Source organism: Aulonocara sp. 'chitande type north' Nkhata Bay, linkage group LG7 (assembly GCF_057382095.1).
Source record: "Aulonocara sp. 'chitande type north' Nkhata Bay isolate Kocher_YH1m ecotype deep benthic linkage group LG7, A_spYH_male_GT1.1, whole genome shotgun sequence".
Classification (NCBI taxonomy): domain Eukaryota; kingdom Metazoa; phylum Chordata; class Actinopteri; order Cichliformes; family Cichlidae; genus Aulonocara; species Aulonocara sp. 'chitande type north' Nkhata Bay.
This window is the reverse complement of record NC_141350.1, coordinates 59,701,597-59,729,007: the sequence shown is the minus strand read 5'-3', so window position 1 is coordinate 59,729,007 and position 27,411 is coordinate 59,701,597. Positions and strand designations below refer to the sequence as shown.

General features: G+C 39.1%; 1 protein-coding gene across 2 annotated transcripts in view; it reads left to right on the top strand.

The window, feature by feature from the left end:
• The window catches only part of necab2 (N-terminal EF-hand calcium binding protein 2), a 138,007-nt gene extending 110,838 nt beyond the window's left edge, over nucleotides 1–27,169 (top strand). Inside the window, exons 9-12 of one of the 2 annotated variants that reach the window (XM_086301707.1) lie at nucleotides 13,722–13,834; nucleotides 18,972–19,049; nucleotides 19,780–19,871; nucleotides 21,838–27,169. In XM_086301707.1, coding sequence (XP_086157833.1) covers nucleotides 13,722–13,834; nucleotides 18,972–19,049; nucleotides 19,780–19,871; nucleotides 21,838–21,866 — 312 coding nt within the window. In that variant the 3' untranslated portion in view covers nucleotides 21,867–27,169. The remainder of the gene's footprint in view (nucleotides 1–13,721; nucleotides 13,835–18,971; nucleotides 19,050–19,779; nucleotides 19,872–21,837) is intronic. The other variant, XM_086301706.1, reaches the window with a different exon arrangement.
• The last annotated feature ends 242 nt before the right edge of the window (nucleotides 27,170–27,411 follow it).

Genomic DNA, 27,411 nt, shown 5'->3' with positions numbered 1-27,411 from the left:
CAGATTACTCAAAGTGCTATATACAGCATGCCACATTCACCCAATCACACACTTTCTCTAAACTGAGTGCTTCCTAACTACATTCATACACAGTCACACTCTTGACATGTAGACTGGAGGAGCCAGGGATCGAACCACTAACCTTCTGATCAGTAGGTGACCTGCTCGATCTCCTGAGCTACAACCACCCAGTGGTAGACATGAGTAAACCCTCACTCGGTTTTCGATAAAGTGTACACTCACAAACCTATCACACTTCCATTTGAAACGTTGGCTATCATAGCAATATATTATTGGAACATGGCATTTGGGTCTTCTAACTAAAATAGGAAAATAGGAACATAAATAGCGCCATCATTGCCCACACCAGTTAGTCACAAGTGCCAGCTTGATGCCGGATCTGGGCCAGACCTGTTTTCTATGAGCCTGGGCCACATAAACCAAACCACAATCAGGCCAGATGTGGCATGCCATCACATAAACAGTGCCATCTATGCCAGGCCTGGCCCATATCTGAATGACATACCACTTACCATGCCAGAAGTCAGCCAGCAGTGCCAGCTTCACACCAGATCCGGGCCAGAGCTGCTTGCTTTGTGGGGGGTAGGTATGTCTGTGCAATGCACCCATACAGTTTATGAATACAGATTATTAATAAGACTTGTTAGCATTACCTGATCCCCATATGGTAACTTCTAGCTCAGAAAATACAAACAAAAACAAACAATGTGGCAACAGCCAAAATGAAACACCAGAGGCTTCAAAATACAACCAGAAATGAGTGGGTGACATGACTGTGACTTGGTCTGTCTTTTATATACTGTACAGCCTATGGCTGGCTGCAGGGCAAGGAAAACGCGGGGTTTTATTGGCCACAATAACACAGTCTCTGCTCATCACTTGGAAGATTTGTCTTCCTGTGACTTCTTATTTTTCCCAAAAATGAAATTAAAGTTGAAGACACAGTGGAGGAGATCAATCACGCATTCGAAATGCACAAATGTAAATGGCCATAGTATGAGTTCCATGGAGTAACCTAAATATTGCAGCAACATTAAAACTCATGGAAAAACTCAACTCGAAAGGCAGACTGTTCAAATCTAAATCAGGTGCAGTACCTCGTATAATTATTATGCACTGGTGAACCATAAAGACAACGGGGTATGAAACAAAAGAGAACAATTCAGAGGGAGCCCAGAACCTATGCCTGTGTTAGCCTTTTGGCAATGGTTGTTTTGTTCATTCTTCCAGGCTGAGAAGTGTCATCCATAAAGTCACGCACTTTCAAAATAACCTGATGAATTTTTTATTATCTGGGTTTAATATGAGGGATTTGTAAATGTAAAGGTCTAAGATTTCATAAACACAACTAGACATTTTATGAGCTAATGTCTTTTTGGAATAAAGTTTTGGAAGATGCTTATCAATTTTTTGATGTGCTTCTCAACTTTCACACAATGCGTGATTTGACTTTATTGAAAAAGGAGACAGACTATGACTATGAGTTTTACTCCATAGTATTTCCACTCTTGGTTTGGGTATTGTTTTCCTTTTTTAAATCCATATCACATCTTATCTAACCGGCCCAGTCAAACCTGAACCGAGGGGGGGTGGGGATAGTATTTTTGTAAATGAGTTGCTTATAAACGTGCTTTGAGATGTATGCAGGGAAGCCCCACTAAAATGCAACCCTCACCAACAGATGTAAACATTGATAAAAGGAATAATTTGGAAGATGGATGGAAAAGCATGAAGCAGAATGAAATTAGAGGTGCTCAAAGGAATTCATAAGCTGAGAAGAAAGAAAGTCCTCCAGGGCTAGAGAGGTTCTGGTTGATATTTCAAAAGCAAAAATTCCCTAGTTCTTATTCCACATGATCATTGCTACCTGAAGGTCATTACAATTTATACAACAGCCCACTGAGCTTTGCATATGAGCAATCAAGGTAATGCAATCTGAAAGGATACAAAGTTAGTTATCCTGAAAGGAAGAAAGAAGAAACGCCCCTCTGAAGTTAGATACCTCGTCTGAATTAATGTACAAATAGGAAGAGCTCCCATGAAAGGTATGTGCGACAGGCAAGGGAGACACACAGATAATTTCAGAGGAGAAGTGCTTGGGCTTTGTTTGTCACTGGGAGATGCGTAAAATTAATGAATGAGCGAAGGTGGCAGCATTAAAAATGAATCTGTCCTTTGAAATACTTCAGGTGTTAGGCAAGCAGGTACAGCTGCTGTTTCAGTTACAGCTTCTTTATAGTGACTGGAACTTGATAGTAACACAGGGATTCACCATAGCCAACAGACAATGTTTCAGTGTCAAAACTGAAAATGCTACAAATGTAAAAATGATTTTAAATGATATTAAAGACAATACTTACATCCAAGCCATTTGTGCACGTATGTAATTCAAGTTGTTAATTGCAGTATAACTGTAATACTGTTTCCAAAGTGATTTCCGCAGTGCATTAGTGCATTATGAAACCTCAAACTGTTCAGTGCAGCCACTCATCCTAATTTTGGCAGGCTGATCCATTTAAAATAGTCTCAGAGATGGAATTTTAATACATCTAGGAGCTGCACACTACAGCCGCAATCTGATTAATTGGTTTTGTTTTTGAAATGCTAAAGCCTGGTCCAGTTCCAGATTTCATTCATCAGAAAATGTAATCTGTTAAATTTAGAAATTCCATTTTTTTTTCTTCTTCTTCTTTTTCCCTTCACTGTGACTGAGGACTGAGGGAAACTTTAACAGGCAATCATATGGTTATCATTTCTTAAAGATGCACTCATAAATCTCTTTTATCTTTATATCAATTGGTAATCATTTAAATAAAATTGTATCATGTCAAAAGTAAAACTCGGAAGCTCCCCTAACTATTATGGAGATTTTAGGGAAATAGAAATGTAGATGTTCATGGAAAGTTAAACTATCCATAGCCAGCATTTATATACACGTCATCACCAAGATACCTGGCTTGAAACCTTTAGCCACAATTTACAAACCATTGATCCAAAACACTCCAAGCTGGACGCTGCACTTACTTTCTGGGGTCCCCAACAACACATTTTCAAAGTTTCGAAGCAGGTCAGATGAAAAGAAAGGACAGGGACACACACACAAACACACACATACAGATATTTCTTGGTGTTACTCTTGTTCTGTCATGTGAAAACTATACAACCCATAAAATGTGTTCTACTTACCACAATTTTGAGCAAGCACTTTTTTTGTGGTTTTTTAACTACCTATACATGACCAAATATCTGATGGACACAAAAAAGAAAGCTTGCATGCACATCTGATTCTGTAATAATATGTTTGCACAATAATATGTTAGATATAACAATTTTGTAAGCCCACAATCTGTCACTGTTGTCAAGCGTACTCTGCCCTCAAGCGGTCAACCTATTCACCATGAAATAGTCACGTCCTATGTCATTTACATTGTTCAATCAAGTGTGCAATCAAGGGAAATCGAAAATTATAGTAATTTACTCTTACATAACAACTACTTTGATCTTTAGTTCTCCAGATATTTCAAAAGGCTGCCAATCACTGCTTTAAGTGAAGGGCTGCTCTTGTTCTTATGTATTTATTCTTTTTCTCTTGCTGTTGCAGTCAGCAGGTGAGTGCAAGTAATACTTTAGTCATGTATTTGTAATTGCAGCTACAAGCAATGCTGTTTATTTCTAAACTAATGAGTGGCTTGTTACCTCCTCCTTCTTCTTCTTATAATCAATGAGGGATCAATCAGTGAGGGTTTCCTTGAACTCAAAACGGGGCTGATGGATGGCAGGAGAAACAAAGAGAAATAACAGGAGAGAAGAACTGGTGATAACAAACAGGATCATAAATAAAATGGAAATAGGACTAAGAGAAAACCCCAACAATCAAATGATACCTATATAGAAGACCTATATGGGTAATGGGTATTTCCCAGTTCCCATGGTAACACTAGACTGATCCTCCACACATCCCTCTAGTCCTCCCATTTTCACACCCAGTACATAATAATCCACATTAGAGCATATTCCACACACACGCACACACATTAGCGCCCACAGGCTTAACACATATAGCACAGTATCTACATAGTGTGTCCTTCATAGAAGGTGATGATTTCTGCATATTTTACAGAGTTGGTGGTTTAAAAACTCACTGGGGATTTACATAGAGATGTGAAGAGGGAGACAGAAAGAGAAATGCTTTTGGTTTGACATACATTTGCCAATATACTATGTGTTTACTACAGTGTAGTACTGTGTTTTGCTGATAATTGCAGAGCAAAATTACAATCAATTGAGAAAACGGTTACTCAGAGCCCAACGCAGACAAATAGGTGGTGTCACACAGTTTGGCATTCATCAACAATCATCCACATTAAAGCAAAATGAAAGCGGCAGCTTGGAAGTTTGTTCTTTTTTTCTCCTCCAAAACCCCAGTGAGTCTTTTTGTAGTTTCTTCCATCATAAACACTTGATGAAAAAACGTAGGTGCTTGGAAATTATTATTTAATTTAAAGCTCCCTGCTGTTTCAACCCCTCCACCACCCCAGCATCCATTTATAAACTTCAGAAAGATGTTCACCCATCAGTCCCCAATTTTAGAGCATCTTTAGAGGGAATGACCATTTTTCAATATAAACTCTAAGTATATTATCCTGCTGTAATACGTCAGCCACAAATGTGAGTTGTCTGATTGAGCTGCAATATGTTCAGCTGTTGCAGAACATTTCGTTCTCTAAATCCTGTCATGCATGCAAGGAAAAAGCACCACGGGACGCTTTTCAGAAATTACACTCTGAGTTTATCTGGATTTTAAAATGTGCATATAACAAGAAACTCGTGTAAATGATAATATAAAGTGGATTCGGTTTCCCCTGTTACTATTGGACCATTTAAATGCTCTGGCTTGCTGGAGTAGTTGTAAGCAAAGACACAGAGATGACCCAGTTTTCTATGGAATTAGAGTTTGGTTCTGGATTGTCTCTCTTAGACATTCTCATTGTCAAGTTTTTCTGGTACACAGCTCTGTGAAGACATGGAAACACTGTAAAACATAAAGGAAGGGTCCAAATATAGACACAGACAGCTCCATCTGCACAAACTCTGGTCTTAAAATGTTTCCAAGCTTTCACTGTTTGCACTGTGGGAAACGAATGAATTGGTGTGTTTGACAAATTTGGACTGGGGAAGCATTTCTGAATTTTCAAACCATTTTAAAAGTGGTATGGTTTGAATCTTCTCATTTTTAATGCCCCACCCCCATGCCCGAAAGGTCCTTGCTTCCCAGCTGTGCCTAAAATTCTGGAAACATTTCTGATACAGAGCTGTTGTTGTCTGACATTTAACCACGGCTTTTGAGTCGCTGCAGAGCTGGAGACAGGAACAGGAAAATACAGAAATCAATAACATTTTTACAAGCCTGTGAACTAGGCTCCACATGTCTTTATGACACTGTGGTAGTCAGCCACTTGTCCAATCAAGCAGACTCATAGAGTAAAGAGTGTCCTGTAAGCACACACACACACTCACAAACACTGCAGGATTGGATTTCACTGTCTATAGTTTCATTTTACTGTAGATGATTTTGCTGATGCGACATGTTTGCACACATTCAGGTGCATTTTCATGACAACTACAGATCCATCTGAGACAGACTGGGAGGTACAGCCTGAAGCTCTAGACAGTTACAAATAGTTACAATTAATTTCAAATGGTTTGTCATTTCCAACATGTGCATGTTCCCAGGGAAGGGCTTTCTGTCAGTCAGGCTCCTGTAAACAATCAAACACGCTAAGTAGTCATGAACGCTCAGTATATCAATAATTATGACAGTAGCAGTGATGGATATTTCCACTTTCTGTAAGCTGTACAGACTCAAAACACAGAAGATTTATGATGGACTTGAACAGACTGACTAGCAACATTGTCCTTAAGTTTGCTTTATCAAGCTAAAGATAAAAGCTCATAAACATGAAGCCAAAAAAGAAATGTACCACATAAAGCATATATTGTTTTGTGAATTTTCAAAATAAAACTGATTAGGTCTAATCTGATGTGTGGATGATTAACCTAATTCCATTATATCCAGTTTGGAGAAATGAGAAGGCATTATTAGGATTATAAGGATTATTCGGGTTTTTCTTAGATTATTACTGTATAATCACTTTGCAGTCTTTTTTTAAACCTATATCTTGTTTTTCAGCAAACTGGTCTGAGTCTTAGGTTCACCTGCGCTCTTACTGACATGGATACAGCTTTGATACTGACCGTTACCACAGAGGTTAGCGCGACAGAGAAAACAGCGCTGCAGAGTTAGGGTCTCCTGATTTATCACCTCTGCAGGGCCACAGAGTCAGCAGGGAGCAGATGTAATCATAGTGATTCGGTAAGGGAAGCTGGATGGTTAATGGAGTGGTAGTGATTAGATTAACAGAAGCTGCTGGGCAATGTAGTGTTTCTAATTGAGTTGGTAGGACGTCTGTGCGTGTTTGTGTGTATGTTGATGTTTTTAGGCGGGCTGTAGTAGGCTTTATAATTCTGTCAAGTTTTATCACTGCTGTGGGTTCTCAATCTGGCGTGCCCATGCAATCATTGCCTTGTAAATCACGTAAGTACAACACGTCTTTACTGAGCAACATCCAGGTTTTCATTCATGCACCTCAGTGTTGCAGCACTGACACTGCCTCTTGATTGCAATTTAAGCTAATTGCAGAAGATAAACTGTGTTGTAAAGTGATAACATGCCAATAAAACAATCAGCAGATGCACACTAACGCACAAATGCAGATGAGATGAATGAAATGAGAGCCTCCACTAGTACAAGCTGCAAGAGCTGTGGCTAATATCTGCTAAATGGAGAGCTCTCTTATTAAGATGTTTGGATAGCAAGTTATTTCCAGTTGCTAATCAGTTGATCGATCAGATATTTAATATCCTGTTAACAGCAGCAACACGTCCATAAAACAATTAGGATGTCTTGTTTCAGGGTAAAGGGCTGAAAGCCTTCTGAAATATTGTAGAATGGGATCACATTTGTATTCTCAAGCACCCAGAATGAGGACAATAGAAAAGGAGCACAGACAGAAGGACTAGATTGCATGCTTGATAAAAGAACTGCAGGTGTTCTGCTGTTTGCTGGAAGAAAAGGGTTAGGTGAGGTAAAAGTGGTCTAAGCATAAAAATAAAATAGTCCTAAGGTAGAAGAGAATGATGTCACCTGCATCTTGAATCTATTTCTGTTTTGTGTGTTGGAAGAGATGTCAAAGTGTTTAACTTGGTTCTTCATGTGGAGTCCCACAAGGCTCAATGTTATGCTGACATTACTGAGCTTTCCTAAAATCCTAGCTTTTGTAAATAAATACATTTGAGAAGTTGGTATTGTACGCTTTCATTGCTTTCTTGATCTAAATGAAGAAAAGCAGCATACCGTGACTTTAAACTAAAATGAAAACAAAAATGCCAAACTTTCTAAAATTAATAGTTAACAGTTAAAAACGTGTTTAAAACGTGGTTTTCTATAGCAGGCTGACGATGAGGTCTGATTCTGTGTCGTCACGTGGGCAGACATAACTGCAGAAACAGCTGATGGGATGTTTTGCTGTTACATGTTTGCCATGTCAAACCTGTTTCTTCTCTGTTGCATCAAATTGGGCAGATTTGATTTCATACAGAATTCAGTGTTTTTATTTTATTGATCACTTAACCCCTCTGAAGGTTAGCTCCATTATACATTTCAGCTCTTTCGTCAGTCTTGTATTAGACTTCTCAGATCTGACATCTAAACCCTGTTAAAAGGCTTCCTTTTCAAGCTCAAGGTTTAACTGTCCAACACTGCAGAGCAAACACTTGTCTCTCATTTGTCAATGCTACATTTTAATTTGTAATGTTTTTCATTAGCTCTGTTTATTGATTCCTTAAAGGTTTTGGCCTATTTTATAGCACTGTTGTTTCTGGATACTTTTAAAGTGTTAACCTTATTTTCTTTAATTGTATTATTTCCATGTAATAACTTGAAATGTGCACATTCAACTAATTAAAGATTTATAACAGGAAATAAATCCTGGTGCAGTTTATTATGGGACTTTTCCTTACTCTTCAAATATTACATAATTGTTATACCTTAAATAATATTGAAATAAGATCATGAGTGTGTTAGTGAGAGATGTAGAGGTGTGACAGATGATGCGCGAGGGGGGCGCAAGTGTGTGCATTTGCATATATGCGAGCATGTGAAGGCATATTGTGTCAGTGAGACACTTCTGGAATTATCTAGGTCACAGTGGATTAATTTTTAATTTTACTGTAGTGAGCTACAGTAATGCTGGCATATTAAAAAGCTGAAGACATCTGCAGCTAATCTCATCTGATTAAAACAAAAGAAGACACAGTTCTTTGGTTCTTGTTAGAAATGGGATTCATACCAATAACGGCTAATAATCATTCAGCCTCTAATTGTTCATCATTTCCCAGAGTCCCCAGGAAGTCCCCCCATCACAAAATTTCTGTAGGCTGTGTGAAATTATGAACGTCTATGCTTTTACCCGCAGGAGATGGGGACTTTAGAAAGGCACTGCATCATTCCCTCACATTTCAATTTAGTATCAGAGAAATTGCTCGTAGCTCTAGTAAATGGATAATAATTTAACAAGTGATGAATAAAAAATTAGATGTGTCTTATAAATCTCCTGGTAACTACAGCTGCTATCCTAATCACATGAAATTAGCTTGTCTAAAACTAGCATCTATAGCACGGTCACAAATATCTATGTCAAGAAAATGCCTGTTAAAACTAACTACCACATAGCCCGCTGACATGTTGGTGCAGGCAAAGAAAAATCTCAAAAACTGTGTATAAAGGATGATTCTCACTGTGACATCATCCATTGATTTCTGGTCATTTTTATACCATTTTTATACATTCTGACTGCAGCCATGTTGTTTTTTCTTTAGTGTTTTTTTAGCAGACGCGAGGCCTTTCACACGGTTGTCAGCTACATCTGTCCCAGCCCCACACATAATTTAACAACTTTGCTTCCCTTATAAAAGATGAAATGAAAAACCACAGTTTTTGAGAGAGAGCCAGGCTATAAACATGATCATTTAAAAGCTGAAGTTGGGCATTTTTACATGTCAGTCTATAGAGATTAACCTACTTTGGATGCTAGCCTATCACTGTCATTATATTATATTATGCTGCTATTCATACTGTCATTATATTAATGCTGCTATCCTGTATATATTGTACATACTATTGTTTGAGTACTTACGATTGTTTTTTTGTACTTTTTATATTTTACATTTATATTTATTATTGAAACTTGCACCAAGGGAGTGGCACTCCAATTTCGTTGTACTCTGTACAATGACAATAAAGGCTATTCTATTCTATTCTATTCTATTCTATTCTATTCTACAGAGGCTACTAAGTAGCGTGCTAATGCGCCTTTCACATCTTTTAGTGTTAACGTAATTGTTTGTTTTCCACAGCATTCAGATATTAAAGTTTCTCATGTCCTGCCGTGCACATTGCTCGAGAGATGTTAGCCACAATGGTCCTAATACATCCGCTGTTACTGGCTCTCACTGGGTGAAATTAGTTCCGTCAACATAAACGATTACGTCGACACGTAAAATACGTCGACGTAAAAAAATGTGCATCGATGCGTCGTCACTTTCAAAACAGACATGGTGGCAGTGAGTAGTGGCAACATGAGTGAGGCAGCCGCAGTTGACTTAAATCACTGTACCCGAATACGCTAGTGATGGGATTTCCGGCTCTTTTTAGGGAACCGGATCTTTCGGCTCAGCTCACTAAAAAGAGCCAGCTCTTTCGGCTCCGAACCGGCTCTTCAGGTTGTTTTGTTGCTTTAATTAATTTGTTATTAACAATGATATAAAATTATGTACAAAAGGAATTACTAATGTAAAAAAGTGGTTTTATTTATATATGTTTATATATAAATATATGCGGTGGCCCCTAGAGACAAAACACGTACAAACTCCAAAACACATTTCTAGCATGAACTGAACTTCCAAAACAGAGCTACCTAGATCACCTAAATTACACAATTGAAAGCATGAAAGCATATGTGTATTGTTTGTGTATTTATACACAAGCATTAATATATAGTCAAATAATAAAAATTAAAAAAAGTTCATTTACCTGTTATTACCACACACCAAATCCGGTCGTTGGTACTTGCTGGCTTGTGTAGCCACTAGGTAACAAAAGCTCAACACTGCCCCTAGCATCCTGGAGCACTTCTGTTGTCGTTTGTACGTGCTTCGGAGTTTGTACGCGCTTCAGAGTTTGTACGTGCTTTGTCTGTAGGGGCCACCGTAAATATACTTTTATTTACTCCACATACAGTGGGTCAAAAAAGTATTTAGTCAGCTACCGATTGTGCAAGTTCCCCCACCTAAAATGATGACAGAGGTCAGTAATTTGCACCAGAGGTACACTTCAACTGTGAGAGACAGAATGTGAAAAAAAAATCCATGAATTCACATGGTAGGATTTGTAAAGAATTTATTTGTAAATTAGGGTGGAAAATAAGTATTTGGTCACCTCAAACAAGGAAAATCTCTGGCTCTCACAGACCTGTAACGTCTTCTGTAAGAAGCTTTTCTGTCCCCCACTCGTTACCTGTATGGATGGCGCCTGTTTGAACTCATCATCTGTATAAAAGACACCTGTCCACAGCCTCAAACAGTCAGACTCCAAACTCCGCCATGGCCAAGACCAAAGAGCTTTCGAAGGACACCAGGAAAAGTATTGTAGACCTGCACCAGACTGGGAAGAGTGAATCTACAATAGGCAAGCAGCTTGGTGTGAAAAAATCAACTGTGGGAGCAATCATCAGAAAATGGAAGACATACAAGACCACTGATAATCTCCCTCGATCTGGGGCTCCATGCAAGATCTCATCCCGTGGGGTCAAAATGATCATGAGAACGGTGAGCAAAGATCCCAGAACCACACGGGGGGACCTGGTGAATGACCTGCAGAGAGCTGGGACCAAAGTAACAAAGGTCACCATCAGTAACACACTACAACGGCAGGGAATCAAATCCCGCAGTGCCAGACGTGTTCCGCTGCTGAAGCCAGTGCATGTCCAGGCCCGTCTGAAGTTTGCCAGAGAGCACATGGATGATACAGCAGAGGATTGGGAGAATGTCATGTGGTCAGATGAAACCAAAGTAGAACTTTTTGGTATAAACTCAACTCGTCGTGTTTGGAGGAAGAAGAATACTGAGTTGCATCCCAAGAACACCATACCTACTGTGAAGCATGGGGGTGGAAACATCATGCTATGGGGCTGTTTTTCTGCCAAGGGGACAGGACGACTGATCCGTGTTAAGGACAGAATGAATGGGGCCATGTATCGTGAGATTTTGAGCCAAAACCTCCTTCCATCAGTGAGAACTTTGAAGATGAAACGAGGCTGGGTCTTCCAACATGACAATGATCCAAAACACACCGCCTGGGCAACAAAGGAGTGGCTCCGTAAGAAGCATTTGAAAGTCCTGGAGTGGCCTAGCCAGTCTCCAGACCTCAACCCCATAGAAAATCTGTGGCGGGAGTTGAAAGTCCGTGTTGCTCGGCGACAGCCCCAAAACATCACTGCTCTCGAGAAGATCTGCATGGAGGAATGGGCCAAAATACCAGCTACTGTGTGTGCAAACCTGGTAAAGACCTATAGTAAACGTTTGACCTCTGTTATTGCCAACAAAGGTTATGTTACAAAGTATTGAGTTGTATTTTTGTTATTGACCAAATACTTATTTTCCACCCTGATTTACGAATAAATTCTTTACAAATCCTACCATGTGGATTCATGGATTTTTTTTTCACATTCTGTCTCTCACAGTTGAAGTGTACCTCTGGTGCAAATTACTGACCTCTGTCATCATTTTAGGTGGGGGAACTTGCACAATCGGTGGCTGACTAAATACTTTTTTGCCCCACTGTATGTTTATATATAAATATATGCGGTGGCCCCTAGAGACAAAACACGTACAAACTCCAAAACACATTTCTAGCATGAACTGAACTTCCAAAACAGAGCTACCTAGATCACCTAAATTACACAATTGAAAGCATGAAAGCATATGTGTATTGTTTGTGTATTTATACACAAACGTGCTTCGTCTGTAGGGGCCACCTTAAATATACTTTTATTTACTCCACATAAAATGTAATAAATAAATCATATAATACAAAAATCAACTATTCACATTTCAACTTTTAACTATTTAAATTTTCAGCTTTTTCCTTTTACAAATTTAAAGTGAAACAACACAAAACACTGCAAACCACAACACAATTAAATATGAATTATAATATGAAAACAAAAAGAAGCTTCATATTCTCTGTCATATGGTCCTGCATGAATAAACTTTCTGAATCCTTTATCATCTGCAACTGAAAATAGTTGTGGATGATTACTATACCTTTTTAATGTGACGTTGTTGTCCCTGGCTCTTTCTCTGTCTTTCCCTCCCGCTCTGTTCCTGTGCTACTGAGTGTAACTACACCCCCCCCCCCCCCCTCCTCCCCCTTCCCAGCGTAAAGCACAAGGCTCGCATGCTGAGTGAAGCGGAAAAAAAGTGCGAGAGAGAGGGTGAGAGAAAGAAGAAGAAAAAAAAACACGGCCCGCGATAAGGAGCCGGTGTTGTGCCAAAAAGTGATTGTCTGCCAAAAACTGATTTCCAGTGTTTCTGTGTATTTTTTATGTGTAATATCTTTACGTATGTTCGTAAATAGACTTCGGTGAACAGGGGATACAAAGGGGTTACATAAAGAATTAAAAAATTATCTGTTTTTTAAGTATCTTTACAACTTGTACTTACATTATAACCAATCCGGTCCTTTATCCCCACTTAAAATATTTTTACAGAACTATTGTAATATTTGCTGCCATTTCTGCTGTGCTCTTGGCCAACTTACTCTTACAAAATACATTTTTAATGTTAATGAGATTTTTTTTACTGCATAAATAAAGGTTATATAAAAGTCGCTGCCAAAAACTGATTGCGGCTTGTATCTTGCTACACGAATGTTGTTTGTGGCTCAAGATGACTTTATGTCATCCATAAGGGATGCATTTGACATATGTTTAACATATTATAGCCCAACAAGTTACTTATAGCACTTTAAATATGAGCAATCGCTTTTTGGCAAATACCGGAAATCAGTTTTTGGCAGACAATCACTTTTTGGCACAACACCGGCTCGCGTCGTTCACGTCAAAGACCCGGCTCTAAGAGCCATTTCGTTCGCGACCGACCCATCACTAGAATACGCAGTTCTACAGTATGGGGATATTTTAACAGAAAAGGAAGTGACTCAGTCGTTTGCCAGCTTTGTAAGGTGGAAATGGCCTATCATAAAAGCATGACAGCTATGCACCAGGACCTCAAACGCATCCAGGAGCAGCTTCTGCAACGGACAAACCGTCTATACAAGTGGCGCTGCTCTTTAGGCCACACCTCTCCACTTTAGTCTTGTCTGTCCAAAAAACATTGTTCCAGAAGTCTTGTGGTTTGTTCAGATGCAACTTTGTAAGCCTAAGCTGTGCTTTCATGTTCTTTTTAAAGAGACAGTACAAATATTAATACAGCTTCACTATAAAGAAACAGACAGACAACAAACAGAACAGTAAGCTGTTAAATTAAAACTGACACTGCCGTCTCTGTTGCTCTTCCTTCAGTCTTTGCTGCTGATTCGTCAGGAGATGGTGGTTTCCCAGAAGCAGCTTGGTGAGTTCTGTGAGGCTCTGAAGCAGTACCTGAAGAACGTCTCCGCTCAGAGAGACTGCTTTCAGTAAGTTTCACTCATATTTTTACAAGTGCTGTGCTGCGGAGAGGAGCACTGTAACGAGTATGATTTTAAATATTTAATGCGTTCCATTTTCAGTGTCAGGACCTCACTGTTTTTCACACTTAAGTGCTCCCTCAAATATTCTCTCCTTTGATCTTTGATTGTATCTCTGGTTCTGAATGTTCTAGGTCATAGGTGTCAAACTCTGGCCCGCGGGCCAAATTTGGCCCGCAGCCTAATAACATTTGGCCCGCGAAGCCATGCCAAATTACTATTAGAGCTGGCCTACTGGTATTATACAGCTAATATATATATTGTTTAGTATTAAGCTTTGCTTGTTCCATATTCAGTTTTTCAGCAAAACGTGTTTGAGTCCATAAGAAAAGATTCATTCTTATATCTGGAGGAAGATTTTTTTTTTTCAATAAATATTAATGTTAGCCCACGACTTTGTTCCAGTTTTGAATTTTGGCCCACTGTGTATTTGAGTTTGACACCCCTGTTCTAGGTCATACACCAGAGGTTCAGCTCTCACAGAGTGCCTTTATGAAATCATTGCTTTGAACTCCCAGGTGTTCATAGTAATACTGTGCTGCACAGCTCATGTGTACTCAGTTTATAATATTGTACCTGTATAAAGTCTGATATACCCGTGCTGTAACTGATACAGACCTGCCGTCCATATCTCTTTGAACCTTGGGGTGCTGTGAAACGGACTGTAATATCCACTGCGATTTTTCCAATCCCGGCTTAATATACAGTATGCATAGTTTATAGCAGTGTTCTGCATATGTCCTTGGCAAAGCTTAAAGGTTCTGACTGTGGTGCATTACATTTTCTGCTACCAGTTACTGCAGTCTGCACTGAACGGGGCTGCAGCATGGATGAAGGAGGTGTTAATCTTAACAGCTAAATGTAGCAGAGAATCCTTATTGTTAGCAGCAATAATACTGGGAGTCATTCAAGACTAATATTATAATTAATTTCCCAACTTAAACTGAGAGAGTTGAGAGAGTGCAAAGCTGGTTGATAATCATCTTCTTTTTCTCAATAGGAGTGATCCCCTCACAGATATTCAACACTGCCATTTGCTCCATATATAAAGTCAATGATCATAGCAGCTTTAAGAGCTGCTCATCTGATTGTAGCGCAGGAGCGATAGGCAAGCAAACTAACAATTCCAAAGAATTGTTACTGGGAACCAGTTCTCTACTAGAACCATTCCTACATCTAACCGAAGTGCTGTTTATAACTGCAATTGTTTAATGTACTTCCAACTTATCACCAGATGTTTTGCACCAGGATCAGACATAAAAAAGATGTTAAATGCACCTCTAAAACCCAAACTGCTGTTTGATCAGGTTCCTGTCACATCTACATATCATACACCAGACTAATTCCAGACAAGTTCTTGAACTATAGGGAATGAATATCCCTCACAGTAATCATTAAACTAAAAAGATATGTCAATTTGACTAGGTAATATGCCTTCAAATAAGTCTGTTCACTCACTAATGTAGCTACAGACAAGGTTCTTTGGTATTTTAAGGGCTTTGACATTCATAATAAACAGCATTTTGAAGTTTGACTAGTGGTTTGGCAGTTTGATGCTGTTGGTTTTATTTTCTGCAGCCTGCCTTTGCCGACTGGGGAGGGTAACCCTGACCGAGTTTGAGCAAGAAAGAAAAAAAATCTGCAAAACACACTAACAGACTGCTGAAGGTTTCTGTGCTGAAAAAAGATAAACATAGTAAAAAAATGTGATGCATAATAGTCAAAGGAATTGTGTAAAAGCACCTGAAGATGGATATGTTAAATCTTGTCCTTGTGCCTTGTTGCTCTGAACATCGTACCATTCTTTTGTTGTATTCTAAGAATTAGTTATGCTATTATCCCATCATGTCCTTCAAAGTCTGTAGGAGCTTTAACAACCTGACAGAACAAACCTTACTTAAGTCACACCTTCTCATGAAGGACAAGTCCTAATTGCAATCAATAAAAAGCACACATGGCTAAAAGGAAAAACAGGTGCAGCAGTAAGGTAGGTTTGTTGTCATTGCCAGAAATTATAATAAATGTGGGAGCAGCACAGTAATTGTAGGTATCTTAATATAAATAATGCAGCAAGGTTTTCAGATGGAAGCTTGCACATTATCTGTGCAAAGACTTCTGTCTTTTTCTGTCTCTGGTGTGCCACTGAATGCCTTTTTTCCTCCTTTGTCAGTTTTTAATTTCATCGTTGCCTAACTGTAATATATAAACTTTATTTAGTCTCTGCTGTCCTTGCTCATTATCATTTGATGTTTGGTTGTGATTAGAAGCACAAATTCTATTAAATCCTCCAGCAGAGCTCAGACAATTCAAGTTATTTCTTCTGACACCCTATAAAGATTTAACAGGCAGCAGCTCCTGTCCCTCAGTGCCCTCTACAGGTTTAGAGCAGACCTGCAGACACACACACACACACATAACAGTAATGTCTTTTCACACTGCTGGTAGCCTGCATGTACAGCCGGCAATAAAAGCAGGTTAGGTTACAGAAAATATTGGAAGAAGGGAGATGGTATTGTGATTGTCTGAAAATTGTGCTTGAATGGGAAGAATATACAGAAGATTATTTATCAACTAAAAGTCAGTGGAACCATGGCCGTGGTTATTTTGAGGTAAAAAAGAAAACATACTACCACTAATCAGAGTCATATGGAGTGTTCTCTTAAAATAATCACCTTATGAACAACTTGTACACTCTGTCTCTGAAAAACAGATGGGTAAAGGCTTGGGCCCTACGCAGGGGTTATCAATAGAGATCAGAGTAACTGAGGCAGCTCAGATGGTGCAAAGACCATTGCTTAATGCCACTCCGATGGAAAGTGTCCAAGAAAAAAAAAAGAGGGGGAAAAAGTTGCTCAGTCTTTGGCACAAAATTCCAGATAAAGAACAAGAATCTTGGGAGCACCAGCTTTGATTAGATATGACTAAGATAAATGTGTTTGGCTGAAAGGAATCCCACATGCTGGGCATGAATCTGGCCTGGGCCACCACAGTGAAGGATGGAGCTGAGACTGTGATCATATAGTGGCTGCATGAGACAAAAAATAGATCATGTTTATAAGAGATTTCCTATTGCAAAAAATATGAACGGACCATATGACTGCCTTTAGAAGTTTAGCAAAAGAGGACTCTTCCAGGGTGATAATGACATAAAGCACATTGCTAAACAGTGTGTATATATACACCTTATTTTGTGTGTGTGTGTGTGTGTGTATATATATATATATATATATATATATATATATATATATATATATATCAAGCTCCAGTCCTCGAGGGCTGGTGTCCTGCAACTTTTCCATGTGTCCCTGTTGCAATAAACCTGAATAATATTAGAACTTGACTGCATGCTGAGGTGGCAATTTAGCCATTTGATTTATGTTACAGCAGCTGAGTGAATGAACATGGTGCAATAAAAGTACTTTTAGAAATACATTTTTTCCAAACACTTACATTTACTTGAGTAAGGTTAGGGGTTGCCACTTCAGCATGCTGTCAAGTTCTATACTCTTGCAAATGACCTACTAATTTTATTCAGGTGTGTTGCAACAGGGACACATGGACACTTGCAGGACACCGGCCCTCGAGTTTGAGACCCCTGAGGTAAAGCATCTGATAAAAGTAGTTTAAAGTCAGTCATGTATGATAACTACAAAAAAAGAGAAGTAATTTTGTCTGCTGACATCACCCAAAATACTATCTTATTTCTTTAAGTCATTGATGTAGCTCGGAATCAGAGTTATAATCCAACTACTTTGAGCATATAGATTCTACTGAGCAGTATACTGACTTCTGTATCTGTCACGGTCCTGAGTCTGATCACTGTTTTTTGTTTTGATTAATACTAACTTGTGTTTGGTTTAATTCTGGTTATGCCTCTTGAGGTTTTCTAGTTCTTACGTTTTGGTTCCTGTTTTATTTTGATAGTCCTGCTCTGTGTTCCCCACCTCGTCTGCCCAATTAGTCCCAGCTGTTTCCCTGCTGTCTCCCATTCCCTGATTTATCCGATGTGTATTTTAGTCCTCTGTCGTCCCTGTTTTGTTGTCGAGCTGTCCCTCGTAGCTGTGTGGTTTTCCTGTGCTCCGTGTTCCCTTGTAACTCCTAGTTTCCTGTTCCCTAGTCTTAATTTCAGGTTTTCCAGTTTAGGTTTTATTTTGTCGTCTTCTAGTGTTTTAAAGCAAACTAAAGCTGCCTTTTTGAGTTCATCCCTGTGTGTACCGAGTCCTGCATTTGGTTCTTTCTCCTGCCTGCCACACAGCGAATCACAACAGCATCATCTTTTTAGTTTTTGCTAAGCTCTGAGCTCGCACTATGAAAATTGGAATCCTTGAAAGGTAAAATTAAAATCATGCCGGTCCTGAGACTAACCCCGAGCAGGCAGACGTGCAAGTGTAATTTCACGCAGAAACTGCACCGCACAGAGTGATCTGCTCAAACACGTCAACAGCTGCTTGATTTCAGAGCCAGAAAATTACCAAGAGGCACAAGTGCATATAATGGACCAAAGAAAATTGCTGGCATTAACAGCACCGAGTCTTTGAGTCGTTTTCTGCTTTTGTTTCTAAACCTAATTCCATTTGGGACGTTATATTGTTGGTCAAATGGGCAAATGTTAGGCATATAAAAACGCATTAACATGTCGACATGTCCATAACATGTTCCACTTTTACCATTGAAGCCTTTAAATGCGGCGCTTGCTGTGAAAACTGAGTGTGACAAAGTTCCCATGTGCACATTCACCCTCCTTTGGAATACATACGGAGGAGCCCGAGTTCATTACAGCAAAGTGTACCATCCAAAATGTCTCCATAACATCCCACATAATAACCTCTGTGCATTGATGATCACACTCTGATAGATCTTATTTGCTATTCTTGGTGTTAAGTGCAGTGACATCAATAAAGTCCGAGATGCGATTTTCTGAAATATAAACTGTTATCTCGTGTCTGCTTTGTCTCCTTTACAAATGTATCCTTAATGTGCACTGCTTCACCGTTCTCTATCATGAATCCAACGTCTCTCACCCGTCACTTTCCATATCACCTTCTGTCCACTTTCATCCTCTCATTCCCATTTTCCTCTGCTCCAGTGTGACTGCAGTGCGTCTGCCAGATGGTTTATCCTTTGTCGTCTATGAGTTCTGGGATGGCGAGGAGGAGTGGAAGAGGTGAGTTTTAAGCGTTTTTGGCTCCAATTTTATTCTTAATCCTGAGCTCTATCCGTCACATGTGCCAGTATTAAGAACTTTTCATTTTCCGAACCCAGGCTCCAACCATTGATCCAAAGCAACTGACAGAATGAAGCATCTGTAAACACGGAGAACAGCCTCAAAGTGATTCATTCCCCGTGCTGATCCACTTTGAAAGCATTAAAAGTCATTACTGAGCGCAGACATTCATATTGTTTAGGATATTGCCTTTGAGTCAGCACTCTTGGTCCCCTGAAAGTGTTTTGGAGCTGAGCACGCCGTTCCTTCTTATCCCTGTTCTAATTGATTGGTGATCACCCAATAAAAGGAGCTCTCACTTTTCTTCTATTACTGCCGTGAGCCTGTTTGAAAAAAATCCTCCAACATTTAATTAACATTGTTCAGCCATTCACGTGCTCCAGAGTTGCTGAATCACTCAAGTTGCTTCAGGTCATTGTGATTTAGTAATGGTTCTGGGCACAAGGAGAGGCTGCTGATGTAGTTGCCTGCTGATCCAAGTTTCTGCTCCACTGCTCACAGCATCTCCCCACCATTAATATTTCAAATCTTACAGTAAAGGCTAAGGGCCGTGCAAAGTGACTAGAGTCCATGTGTGCTTTTGAGAGGCTGTATGCAAAGTCAAGACAGATGTGTGCATACAGAAATGCTGTGTGTCATTTAGTGTGTGCATGCTCTCCTCTGATTCCAGGCACCTCCAGTCAGCTCCCAACAAAGCCTTTCAGCATGTGAAGGTGGATACACTGTGCCAGCCGGAGGCTGTGTCCTCTGTAGCCGTGCCAGGTCAGTGGTAAAACAGTACAACTAGAGAATAAAACAAAAGCAGTGTGACGCTGCAGCTGAAATGTCCTCCAAACCATTTGTGGATTGGGACCAATGACCAGAACGATATCTGGATTTGAAATACTTTGTGATATTTTCTCGAGAACACAAAGAAGACAAGACAAAGTTTCCTTTTTCTCTGATTTTTACACATTTGAAGTAAAATTGCCAAGTTTTTCCTCTTTTGCAGTGATAAATAATCCTTTCAGATACTTACAAGCCTGCTTGTACAATATTACAGTTACATGTAAGAAAGGTCAATCTTTGTTGCCTGTAATGTTTGTTTGTCAATTTATTTCGATCATGTAAACAATAAACAGGTACATTTAGCAAAGAAAATAAGAGAGAAAAAAATACTACACAAAATAAAGTTAATACATTTCAATATTGCTTCTGTTCTGATTCAGTTACATGTCGAAAGGGAGTGGGAAGAAGTACACGCCTATTTAATCCCACCCCTTCACCATAAGTTATCAGTTAATATTTAGTCAGCTTCCTTACTGATATAATCTGTAATAGAAATAACAAACAGATTTCTGATATATACACTATATAATATCACATCATGAAATGTTTCATGAAATTACACATTTTCCCTTTCTTTATAGTTCAAGAAGATCTTTATAACTCTTTTTGAATTGTTTTATGTTTGGACATTGCTTCAATTCCATATTCAAACTGTTCCACAGTTTCACTCCATGCACAGAAACACAAAAGCTTTTTCTTGTAGTATGTACCTTCCCTATTTTGAAGTTACAAAAACCTATGCAAACTGTGAACTCAGTATATGGACTGTGCGCAGTCTGATGTGCCAGCCGACATTGGGCACACAGAAATATGCAGTTTTAGGAACCCCACATTCTTCCACTTGGTCTCAAAATAATTCTGCAGCATGATAATGACTCCAAACATAAAGGCAGAGACATTAAAGTACTACAGCAGATGGTATGGCCCCCACTGAGCTCTGACCTCAACAGTATAAAGTCAGTTTACATAAAGAGACCGAAAAAAAAGTTCAGGAACAACCTTCCTACCACAGAGAACGGAGGATGACTTAAAGACAAACAGTGGGAACATCAAAATATTTTTTGGTATCATTACAAGATTAATAAATAAATCTAAATCTGCCATTATGATTATTGATGAATCCTCATTTTGTCTTGTATGTCTAGTATACTGATTTAAGTTCACAGAAGGTCATGTCATAGTCGGAGGTTATGTCTAAATACAGTTTAATATAATTCATATACAGAATGTTATTTCTGCATGGTTGTTAGTTGTGGTGCATTAAAAAAAAATACACTACCAATTTTCATCGAACTAGTTACTCCTTTAAATTTTCATGAACATTTACATCAGATTCTTTCTGATCAACTTGGATCCAAAATCTGTTTCTTGGGGTTCCTGAGCAGTTGCTGACTTACCCTAGTAGTAGAATTATCAGTAGTGCAGGTGATACTGAGATAACACAATATGTGCTAATATTACTATAAAGGTGTGATGCAGTAGTACACAGTTGCAGAGCAAGTGTTCTATATAATGCTGAGAAAGTGATTAGTTTGTTCAACAACCCTGGATGTGTTATGTAAAATTTATAGGCATTATCTACAGAAACCTGGCTTTGGAATCTGCTTCATCCAAAACAACTGATGCTGGCAGGCATCCCTGCGCCGAGTCGCAGACTGTCAGTGACCCAGCTGATACTTGGCTGACTGCCTGTTTTATTGTCTAGTAATCACTTTTTTGTCCATTTCTCTTCTTGGCGCTCTTCTTTCCCCCACGCCTGTTCTGCTTTCTTCTCATTTCCATTCAATCCATTTTTTTTGCTCACTCTCCACATTGTTTTTTCACTCTGAGGCACGCTTTCTTTAAAAACTCCTTCCTTTCGAACCTTTTTCTCACTCGTCATCCCTCTTTCTATTTGCAGCCGTCTGGTGCAGCGTGAACAGGGACTGAGCATGAAGATATTCGACTACACGCCAAGACTCCTGACACTCCTCACTTCTTTAACTCCTTCCCCTCCAGCCCTAAAACCTTTTTTTCTCCTCTGTTTCACCCACCCCAATCCCCACAACCCCCAAACTCCCTCAACTCTTTTTGTAAGTACATGTTTACATAGTGCAAATGAATGGTGTCAACTGCGGTGAAAATTGAACAAACAGTGCATTTTACAACGTGAGATTACTAAAACATGTTTGCATCTCATCATGGTAGTTTGCTGGATTTCAAGATTGTGGATTACTTCATGTACATGTTTCTAATAGCTTTGAGCCACTGTAAGGTGGAGATTGTCATGTAGCAAGGACCCCGAAGGTTGAGTTTTCCATGTAGCAGCTTTTCAGTAGTCAGTTTGGGAATGCAGCTGATCACCACAGATAGCTCATCTGTGTAGCTGTCACTTTATAGTAGCTGCTTATTATATCTGTGAATATATCGCAGACTTTTGTTTATTTATTTATTTCATAACTGACCAAATTACCCTCGCATCAGCCATGACATTAAAATGAAGACTCGAAATACCTAGTTGACAGATTAGTTTGTGTTCTCAGGAAAACGGAGAAGTCTTTAGCTAGCTGTCCTCTCTTATGGATGTTATTTACCCAAAGCCATTTAAATATGACATTTAGCCTAGAATTTTATCTGGGAAAGTGAACACTGGCTCTGAATAAACAAGTGATTTTAATATGAGAGAAGAACCACTGAAGGGTAGAATAATGCGGTCATTTTACTGTACAGTTCCAGCTGTTCACCAGTTCATGAATAGGAAAGAAACAGATGTGCTATTATAGAGCAGTGGTTCCAGTAGTAACTTTAAATCCTCACATAACAATCAGTAGATGACCCCATAAGGCCACCTTTTAAGGTTAATAATCTTATAATGACCAAGTATATTTTATCTCCTCCATAATTTTCCGATTTTGTTGCCTTCGTTTGTTCTGTTCACTCTCTTAATCTCTTTTACATTCACTCTGTATACAATGGCTGTTCTGAGGGTAATGTCTCTGATGGTTTACTGGCTGTTACACGGTACTGTTTCTTTAAAGCACAGCTAATCCCTGTGAAGAATGATGTCGTTTTAACCTGGCACCAGTAGAAGAAGGCCAGCTGATGTCAGTTCTTCTCAAGGATTTGCATGTGTAGATGCTAACACAAATTCCCGCTGGTGTTTTTCGGTGTAGTTTTATTTTAACTAAACACATTTAAGGGATAGTTTCTGATGCGACACGCCCGCTACCTTGAGAAAGCGACTGCTTAGAGAGACAGGCAGCACCTCAGTGTTCTCCATGCAGATAAACACGGTTTGATTTTTGCCTTCTGTTCATGCATTCCTTGTCTGAATTGGTGATGGGTTGCTTATATTAGCTGTGTAAGTCTAGTGGAGATTGTACATATGAAAATGTTGTTCTGTTATGATTATATTTGCCTTTACTGACATCTTTTAGTGCTATGGTACAAATCTTATCCTCAGAGAAAGTGGCAGTAGCTTCACAGGTGCTGCAGCTTCTCTAACCTGTTTGTTTGAATCCAAATAGCTACCATCCGAAACAGATATATGAAGAACACTGAATATAAAGCCTTAAACATCACCACATGGTTGAGCAGGTAAAGGATTTTAAAAGGCAACTTCTTTTTGATGCATTTTAAATTCCCTGTAAGCAGAGAATTCCCCACTTTCGGTGTAGACATCAGATTGTGTTTCATTAATATATGACATTATTACCACGATGACAGGTCTATTCAGCTATTGAACATCACTGAAAGAATAGCCTTGAATTTGAAATAAACCTTCACAACACTTAGCATACTGTAGCAGTTAGATGAACCACCTCGGCATTAATATCTCGAACACGTGATCACATGTATTGCCACTACTGAACCCACCTTTAAGTGCAAAAAAGTCAATGAACAGGAGGATATTATGGAAAGTTACAGCTCTTGCAAATTCCAGGACATCAGGGTGAAATGGAGGACGGACATATTCGACCTTTACATTAAAACCCAGATGAGCTTATTATTCGGACGTGACATCAACGATATTGTTCGGTAAAGTCTGAAAACCGGCTGAGTTCAGTCTTCACTGCACATCAGCCCACACACACTGTCAAACAATCAGATTAAAAAAAGCACAATGTAAAAATGAGTGAATATTGTGACTTAAGCATAGTAGAGTATATTAGAGGTCAATGAGTATGATGAGAGTATGTAGAGATATATTACTGTCTAACTGGGTAAAGACTTGTTAATGAATCACTGCTCCGTTACAGCATTATTCTTTCAAAGGTGCCATCTTGCCATCCACCTCACTGTTGAGTCTATTCTCTCTTCACCTGTGAAGACAGAGAGTCTGTCATCTGCTGGCACTGTGGTGGCAGTGAGCGGGGATCCAGCTACACTGACACTAATGTTGATTGTTACCTACTTTTAGAACTCCGGGCTGCGCTCAGCGGGGCATGACTGTGTGACACGTGGAAGTGTTGAACATTATTACATATATGGTAACAGAAATATGTATAACAATAGGCTTGTAGAACAGGCATGCAAAAGCAGTATTGCATTATCTGTGAAAATGTATTTACCAACCTGTGAGTGTCTCTTTTAAAGGTACCCTGTGGAAGTTTGGACCACTAACAGCATTAAAGAGCAGAGATTTCACAAATATAGCAATGAATGTGTTAAACAGTGTATGATTTGGGCTATAAAGAGATCTGCTTTGTTTTATAAGGAAGAAAGCAGCGTAAGAGGGACTATTGCTGTGCCACTTATCATCTAACTTGTTGTTTTGAAATGGTCCAACTAAAATGAAATTTGCAGGGTTTAAGAATAAATCTAGGTGCTAATCTGGACCTGATAAAGTTTCAAAACCAAGTCTTTCAGAGGAATTCAGCAATGCAGTGACTTCTGCAATTATCTGACTTCTGAAATTAAAGTATCAAAACCTTAAGTAACTAAGTAGAGACTAAGTTGCAAAATACAAAAAGTACATTGATCATGAGATGTGTCTGTCGGTTCTCCGTCATGCAAGTTAAGGTAGCCTTGAAAGCTTGAAAAGAAGACCACTTAAACACTTAAAGTACCTTGAGGTGGTCAGGTTTGACTTGATCTGTTAATACAGCCTGTATAGTGTATGCAGTTACTACATTAACCCCACAAGGTGAAAGGTTACCCAATAACCACCTGCTTAATATTAAAACCACAATACTTTGACAAGAAAACTTCACAGGGTACATTTAACCTCTCACTTGTTGGAACAAAAGCCCCAACATATACATATATATCTCAAACTCCAATCCTATTTGCGTTCAAGAAGGAGCTACTGTATTCTCAATACAAACAAAGCCATATTGCATGGATTAGTGTTTACATATAAGTGATTTACTATACTGATAGCCATAGATTTACAGTACTCAAGCCTGGCTGAGTGCAACCCACATGTTCTAATTAAGGGATCTCCCTTTGTGTACATTGTGCCCAGCTTGGCTGGGTTGTGTATATGAGATCGATAGTAAGTGAATGGTCAGAAACACCAGTACTGTTTCCTGTTGATACATTCCTGAATGTCCCTCAGACTGTGCAACCTGTTCTTTTTCTATCCTCCTACTTCTCAGTGCAACCCGTGCTTCGTCATACAATGAAAGAGTTATGCCACTGAAATGTACTGAAGCATGGCTGAGCAGAACGTTTCCTGGTAACATTGTGAAAAGACGGCAGAGGACCTACAACATGTTGAGATCAGGCCTTCTGTAGGCGTGGATTAGTTTATGTAATTGTTGTGATACTGGTAAACAGGAAACATGTCACCTGGTTTACCTCAAGAAACCTAACATAGACACCATAAACGTGACACCATAGACTATACATAAAAGATGGTCATAGCCACCATGATGTCACCAATCGGTTCTTGCCTGTGGCTCTATGATGCCAGCCAGACTCCTTTCCTTCCTCCTGCAAGTGCATGATGGGATGCAGGCCTGATTCACAGAATCGCTCAATTCAGTTAGTTCACCTTAAACACAATAGCTAGCCAGTGCCAGTCTTTTCACCCAAGGCAAACACTCAAAAAACTAAAGTCATGAGAGAATGGCATTAACCACAATGTTGGTCTTCGGTTTTTAAGATGGGTTCTTAAAAATGATATCCTGAAGGTCATCAACAAGTTTTAGGCATATGCAGTGCAGCATTTGTCTCCACCCTGCTCTGCAGATACATCAGACAGAATGTATTTCACGAACCTGGAGCTCCTCTATCTAGATCCTTTGTAAAACCAACTCAACCTGGCCCTAAAGGCACAGAGTAGGAAATACAATCTGCATGGGTGATCATGACCTACCCTACCATCACAAGTATTGCAAACCAAAGAAGCACTTTAAGCTCTACACAAATGACCTCCTTAGCCATTGCAATATATACCCCAACTACTCTGAACCACTAGCAACCTTTGCTATGGTGACTGAACAAACACCTTAAAAAGAACTTCCCAAGAACACCAGAGTGCAGCTGGCATGAACCCAATATTTGGCTTCCCTTGCAAGGTAGAACCAAGTCTCATTATCTGAGATTTCTATATAAAGACTGCTCCCTTTGCCGTCACTCAAGACATGCAGGCTACATCCATCTTTTATTTAGAGTCTATCCAAGAGAACAAGCCAATCAGTAATTTGCCAAACTGACCGACATCATGGCCATAACTCTTCCTTTCTATGGCTGTGTTCTTTTCTATTCTTCAACTGAGTGCATGTCAACTGAATGTCCAGTAACTTCTTTGCTGTAGTATTAGGCAATGCTACTCAATGGGTTTTGTGCATTTCTTACCTTCTTTGTTTTCTAGTATTCCTATGAAAGAGACAGAGACTTAAATCTATTATATAAAATATATGACTAGAAAAATGGCATTCAAGAATGAACATAACTTTTATGGCAATGTTTAATTAAATATTAATTCTTAATGTATGTTTCAGTAAAAAAAAAAAAAAAAAAGCTTTCTCTTCTTAAGTGTAGAGACTTATTGCAGGGATGCAAGTATTATATTTGGTCTTTAAAGAATATCTTGTTGAAATTCTAGATGATGTAGAGTGATGCAATTCAATAAAACTATAAAACTGAAAACTGTGCTGTATGGCTTTGATATTAAATGCTGCTGGTTATTGGGAATTGTGCTTTTTCTTTTCCTTCCTGTGTAAATGTTGTGGCAGATGTGTGATTTGAACTTTGAGCCATAATATGGTAATGTTCAGTCTGCATGCACACTACAAAAAATAAATTATTATGGGTTTATCTGGTGTGAAACCTATAATGTGGTAAATGTTTCCCTAGCATGTGCTCCAGAATAGCTTTACTCAGAAATACGTTGGACACAAAAACTTAACACTGGTGTTATACATCAATCATACAGAACAAGCATAGCACTACATTAGCTAATCAGCAAAAATGTCCATCAATGTCTACGTACAACTCTCAACTCAGTGCAAAGTAGTATTTAGACACCATTTAATCACAAGTCATT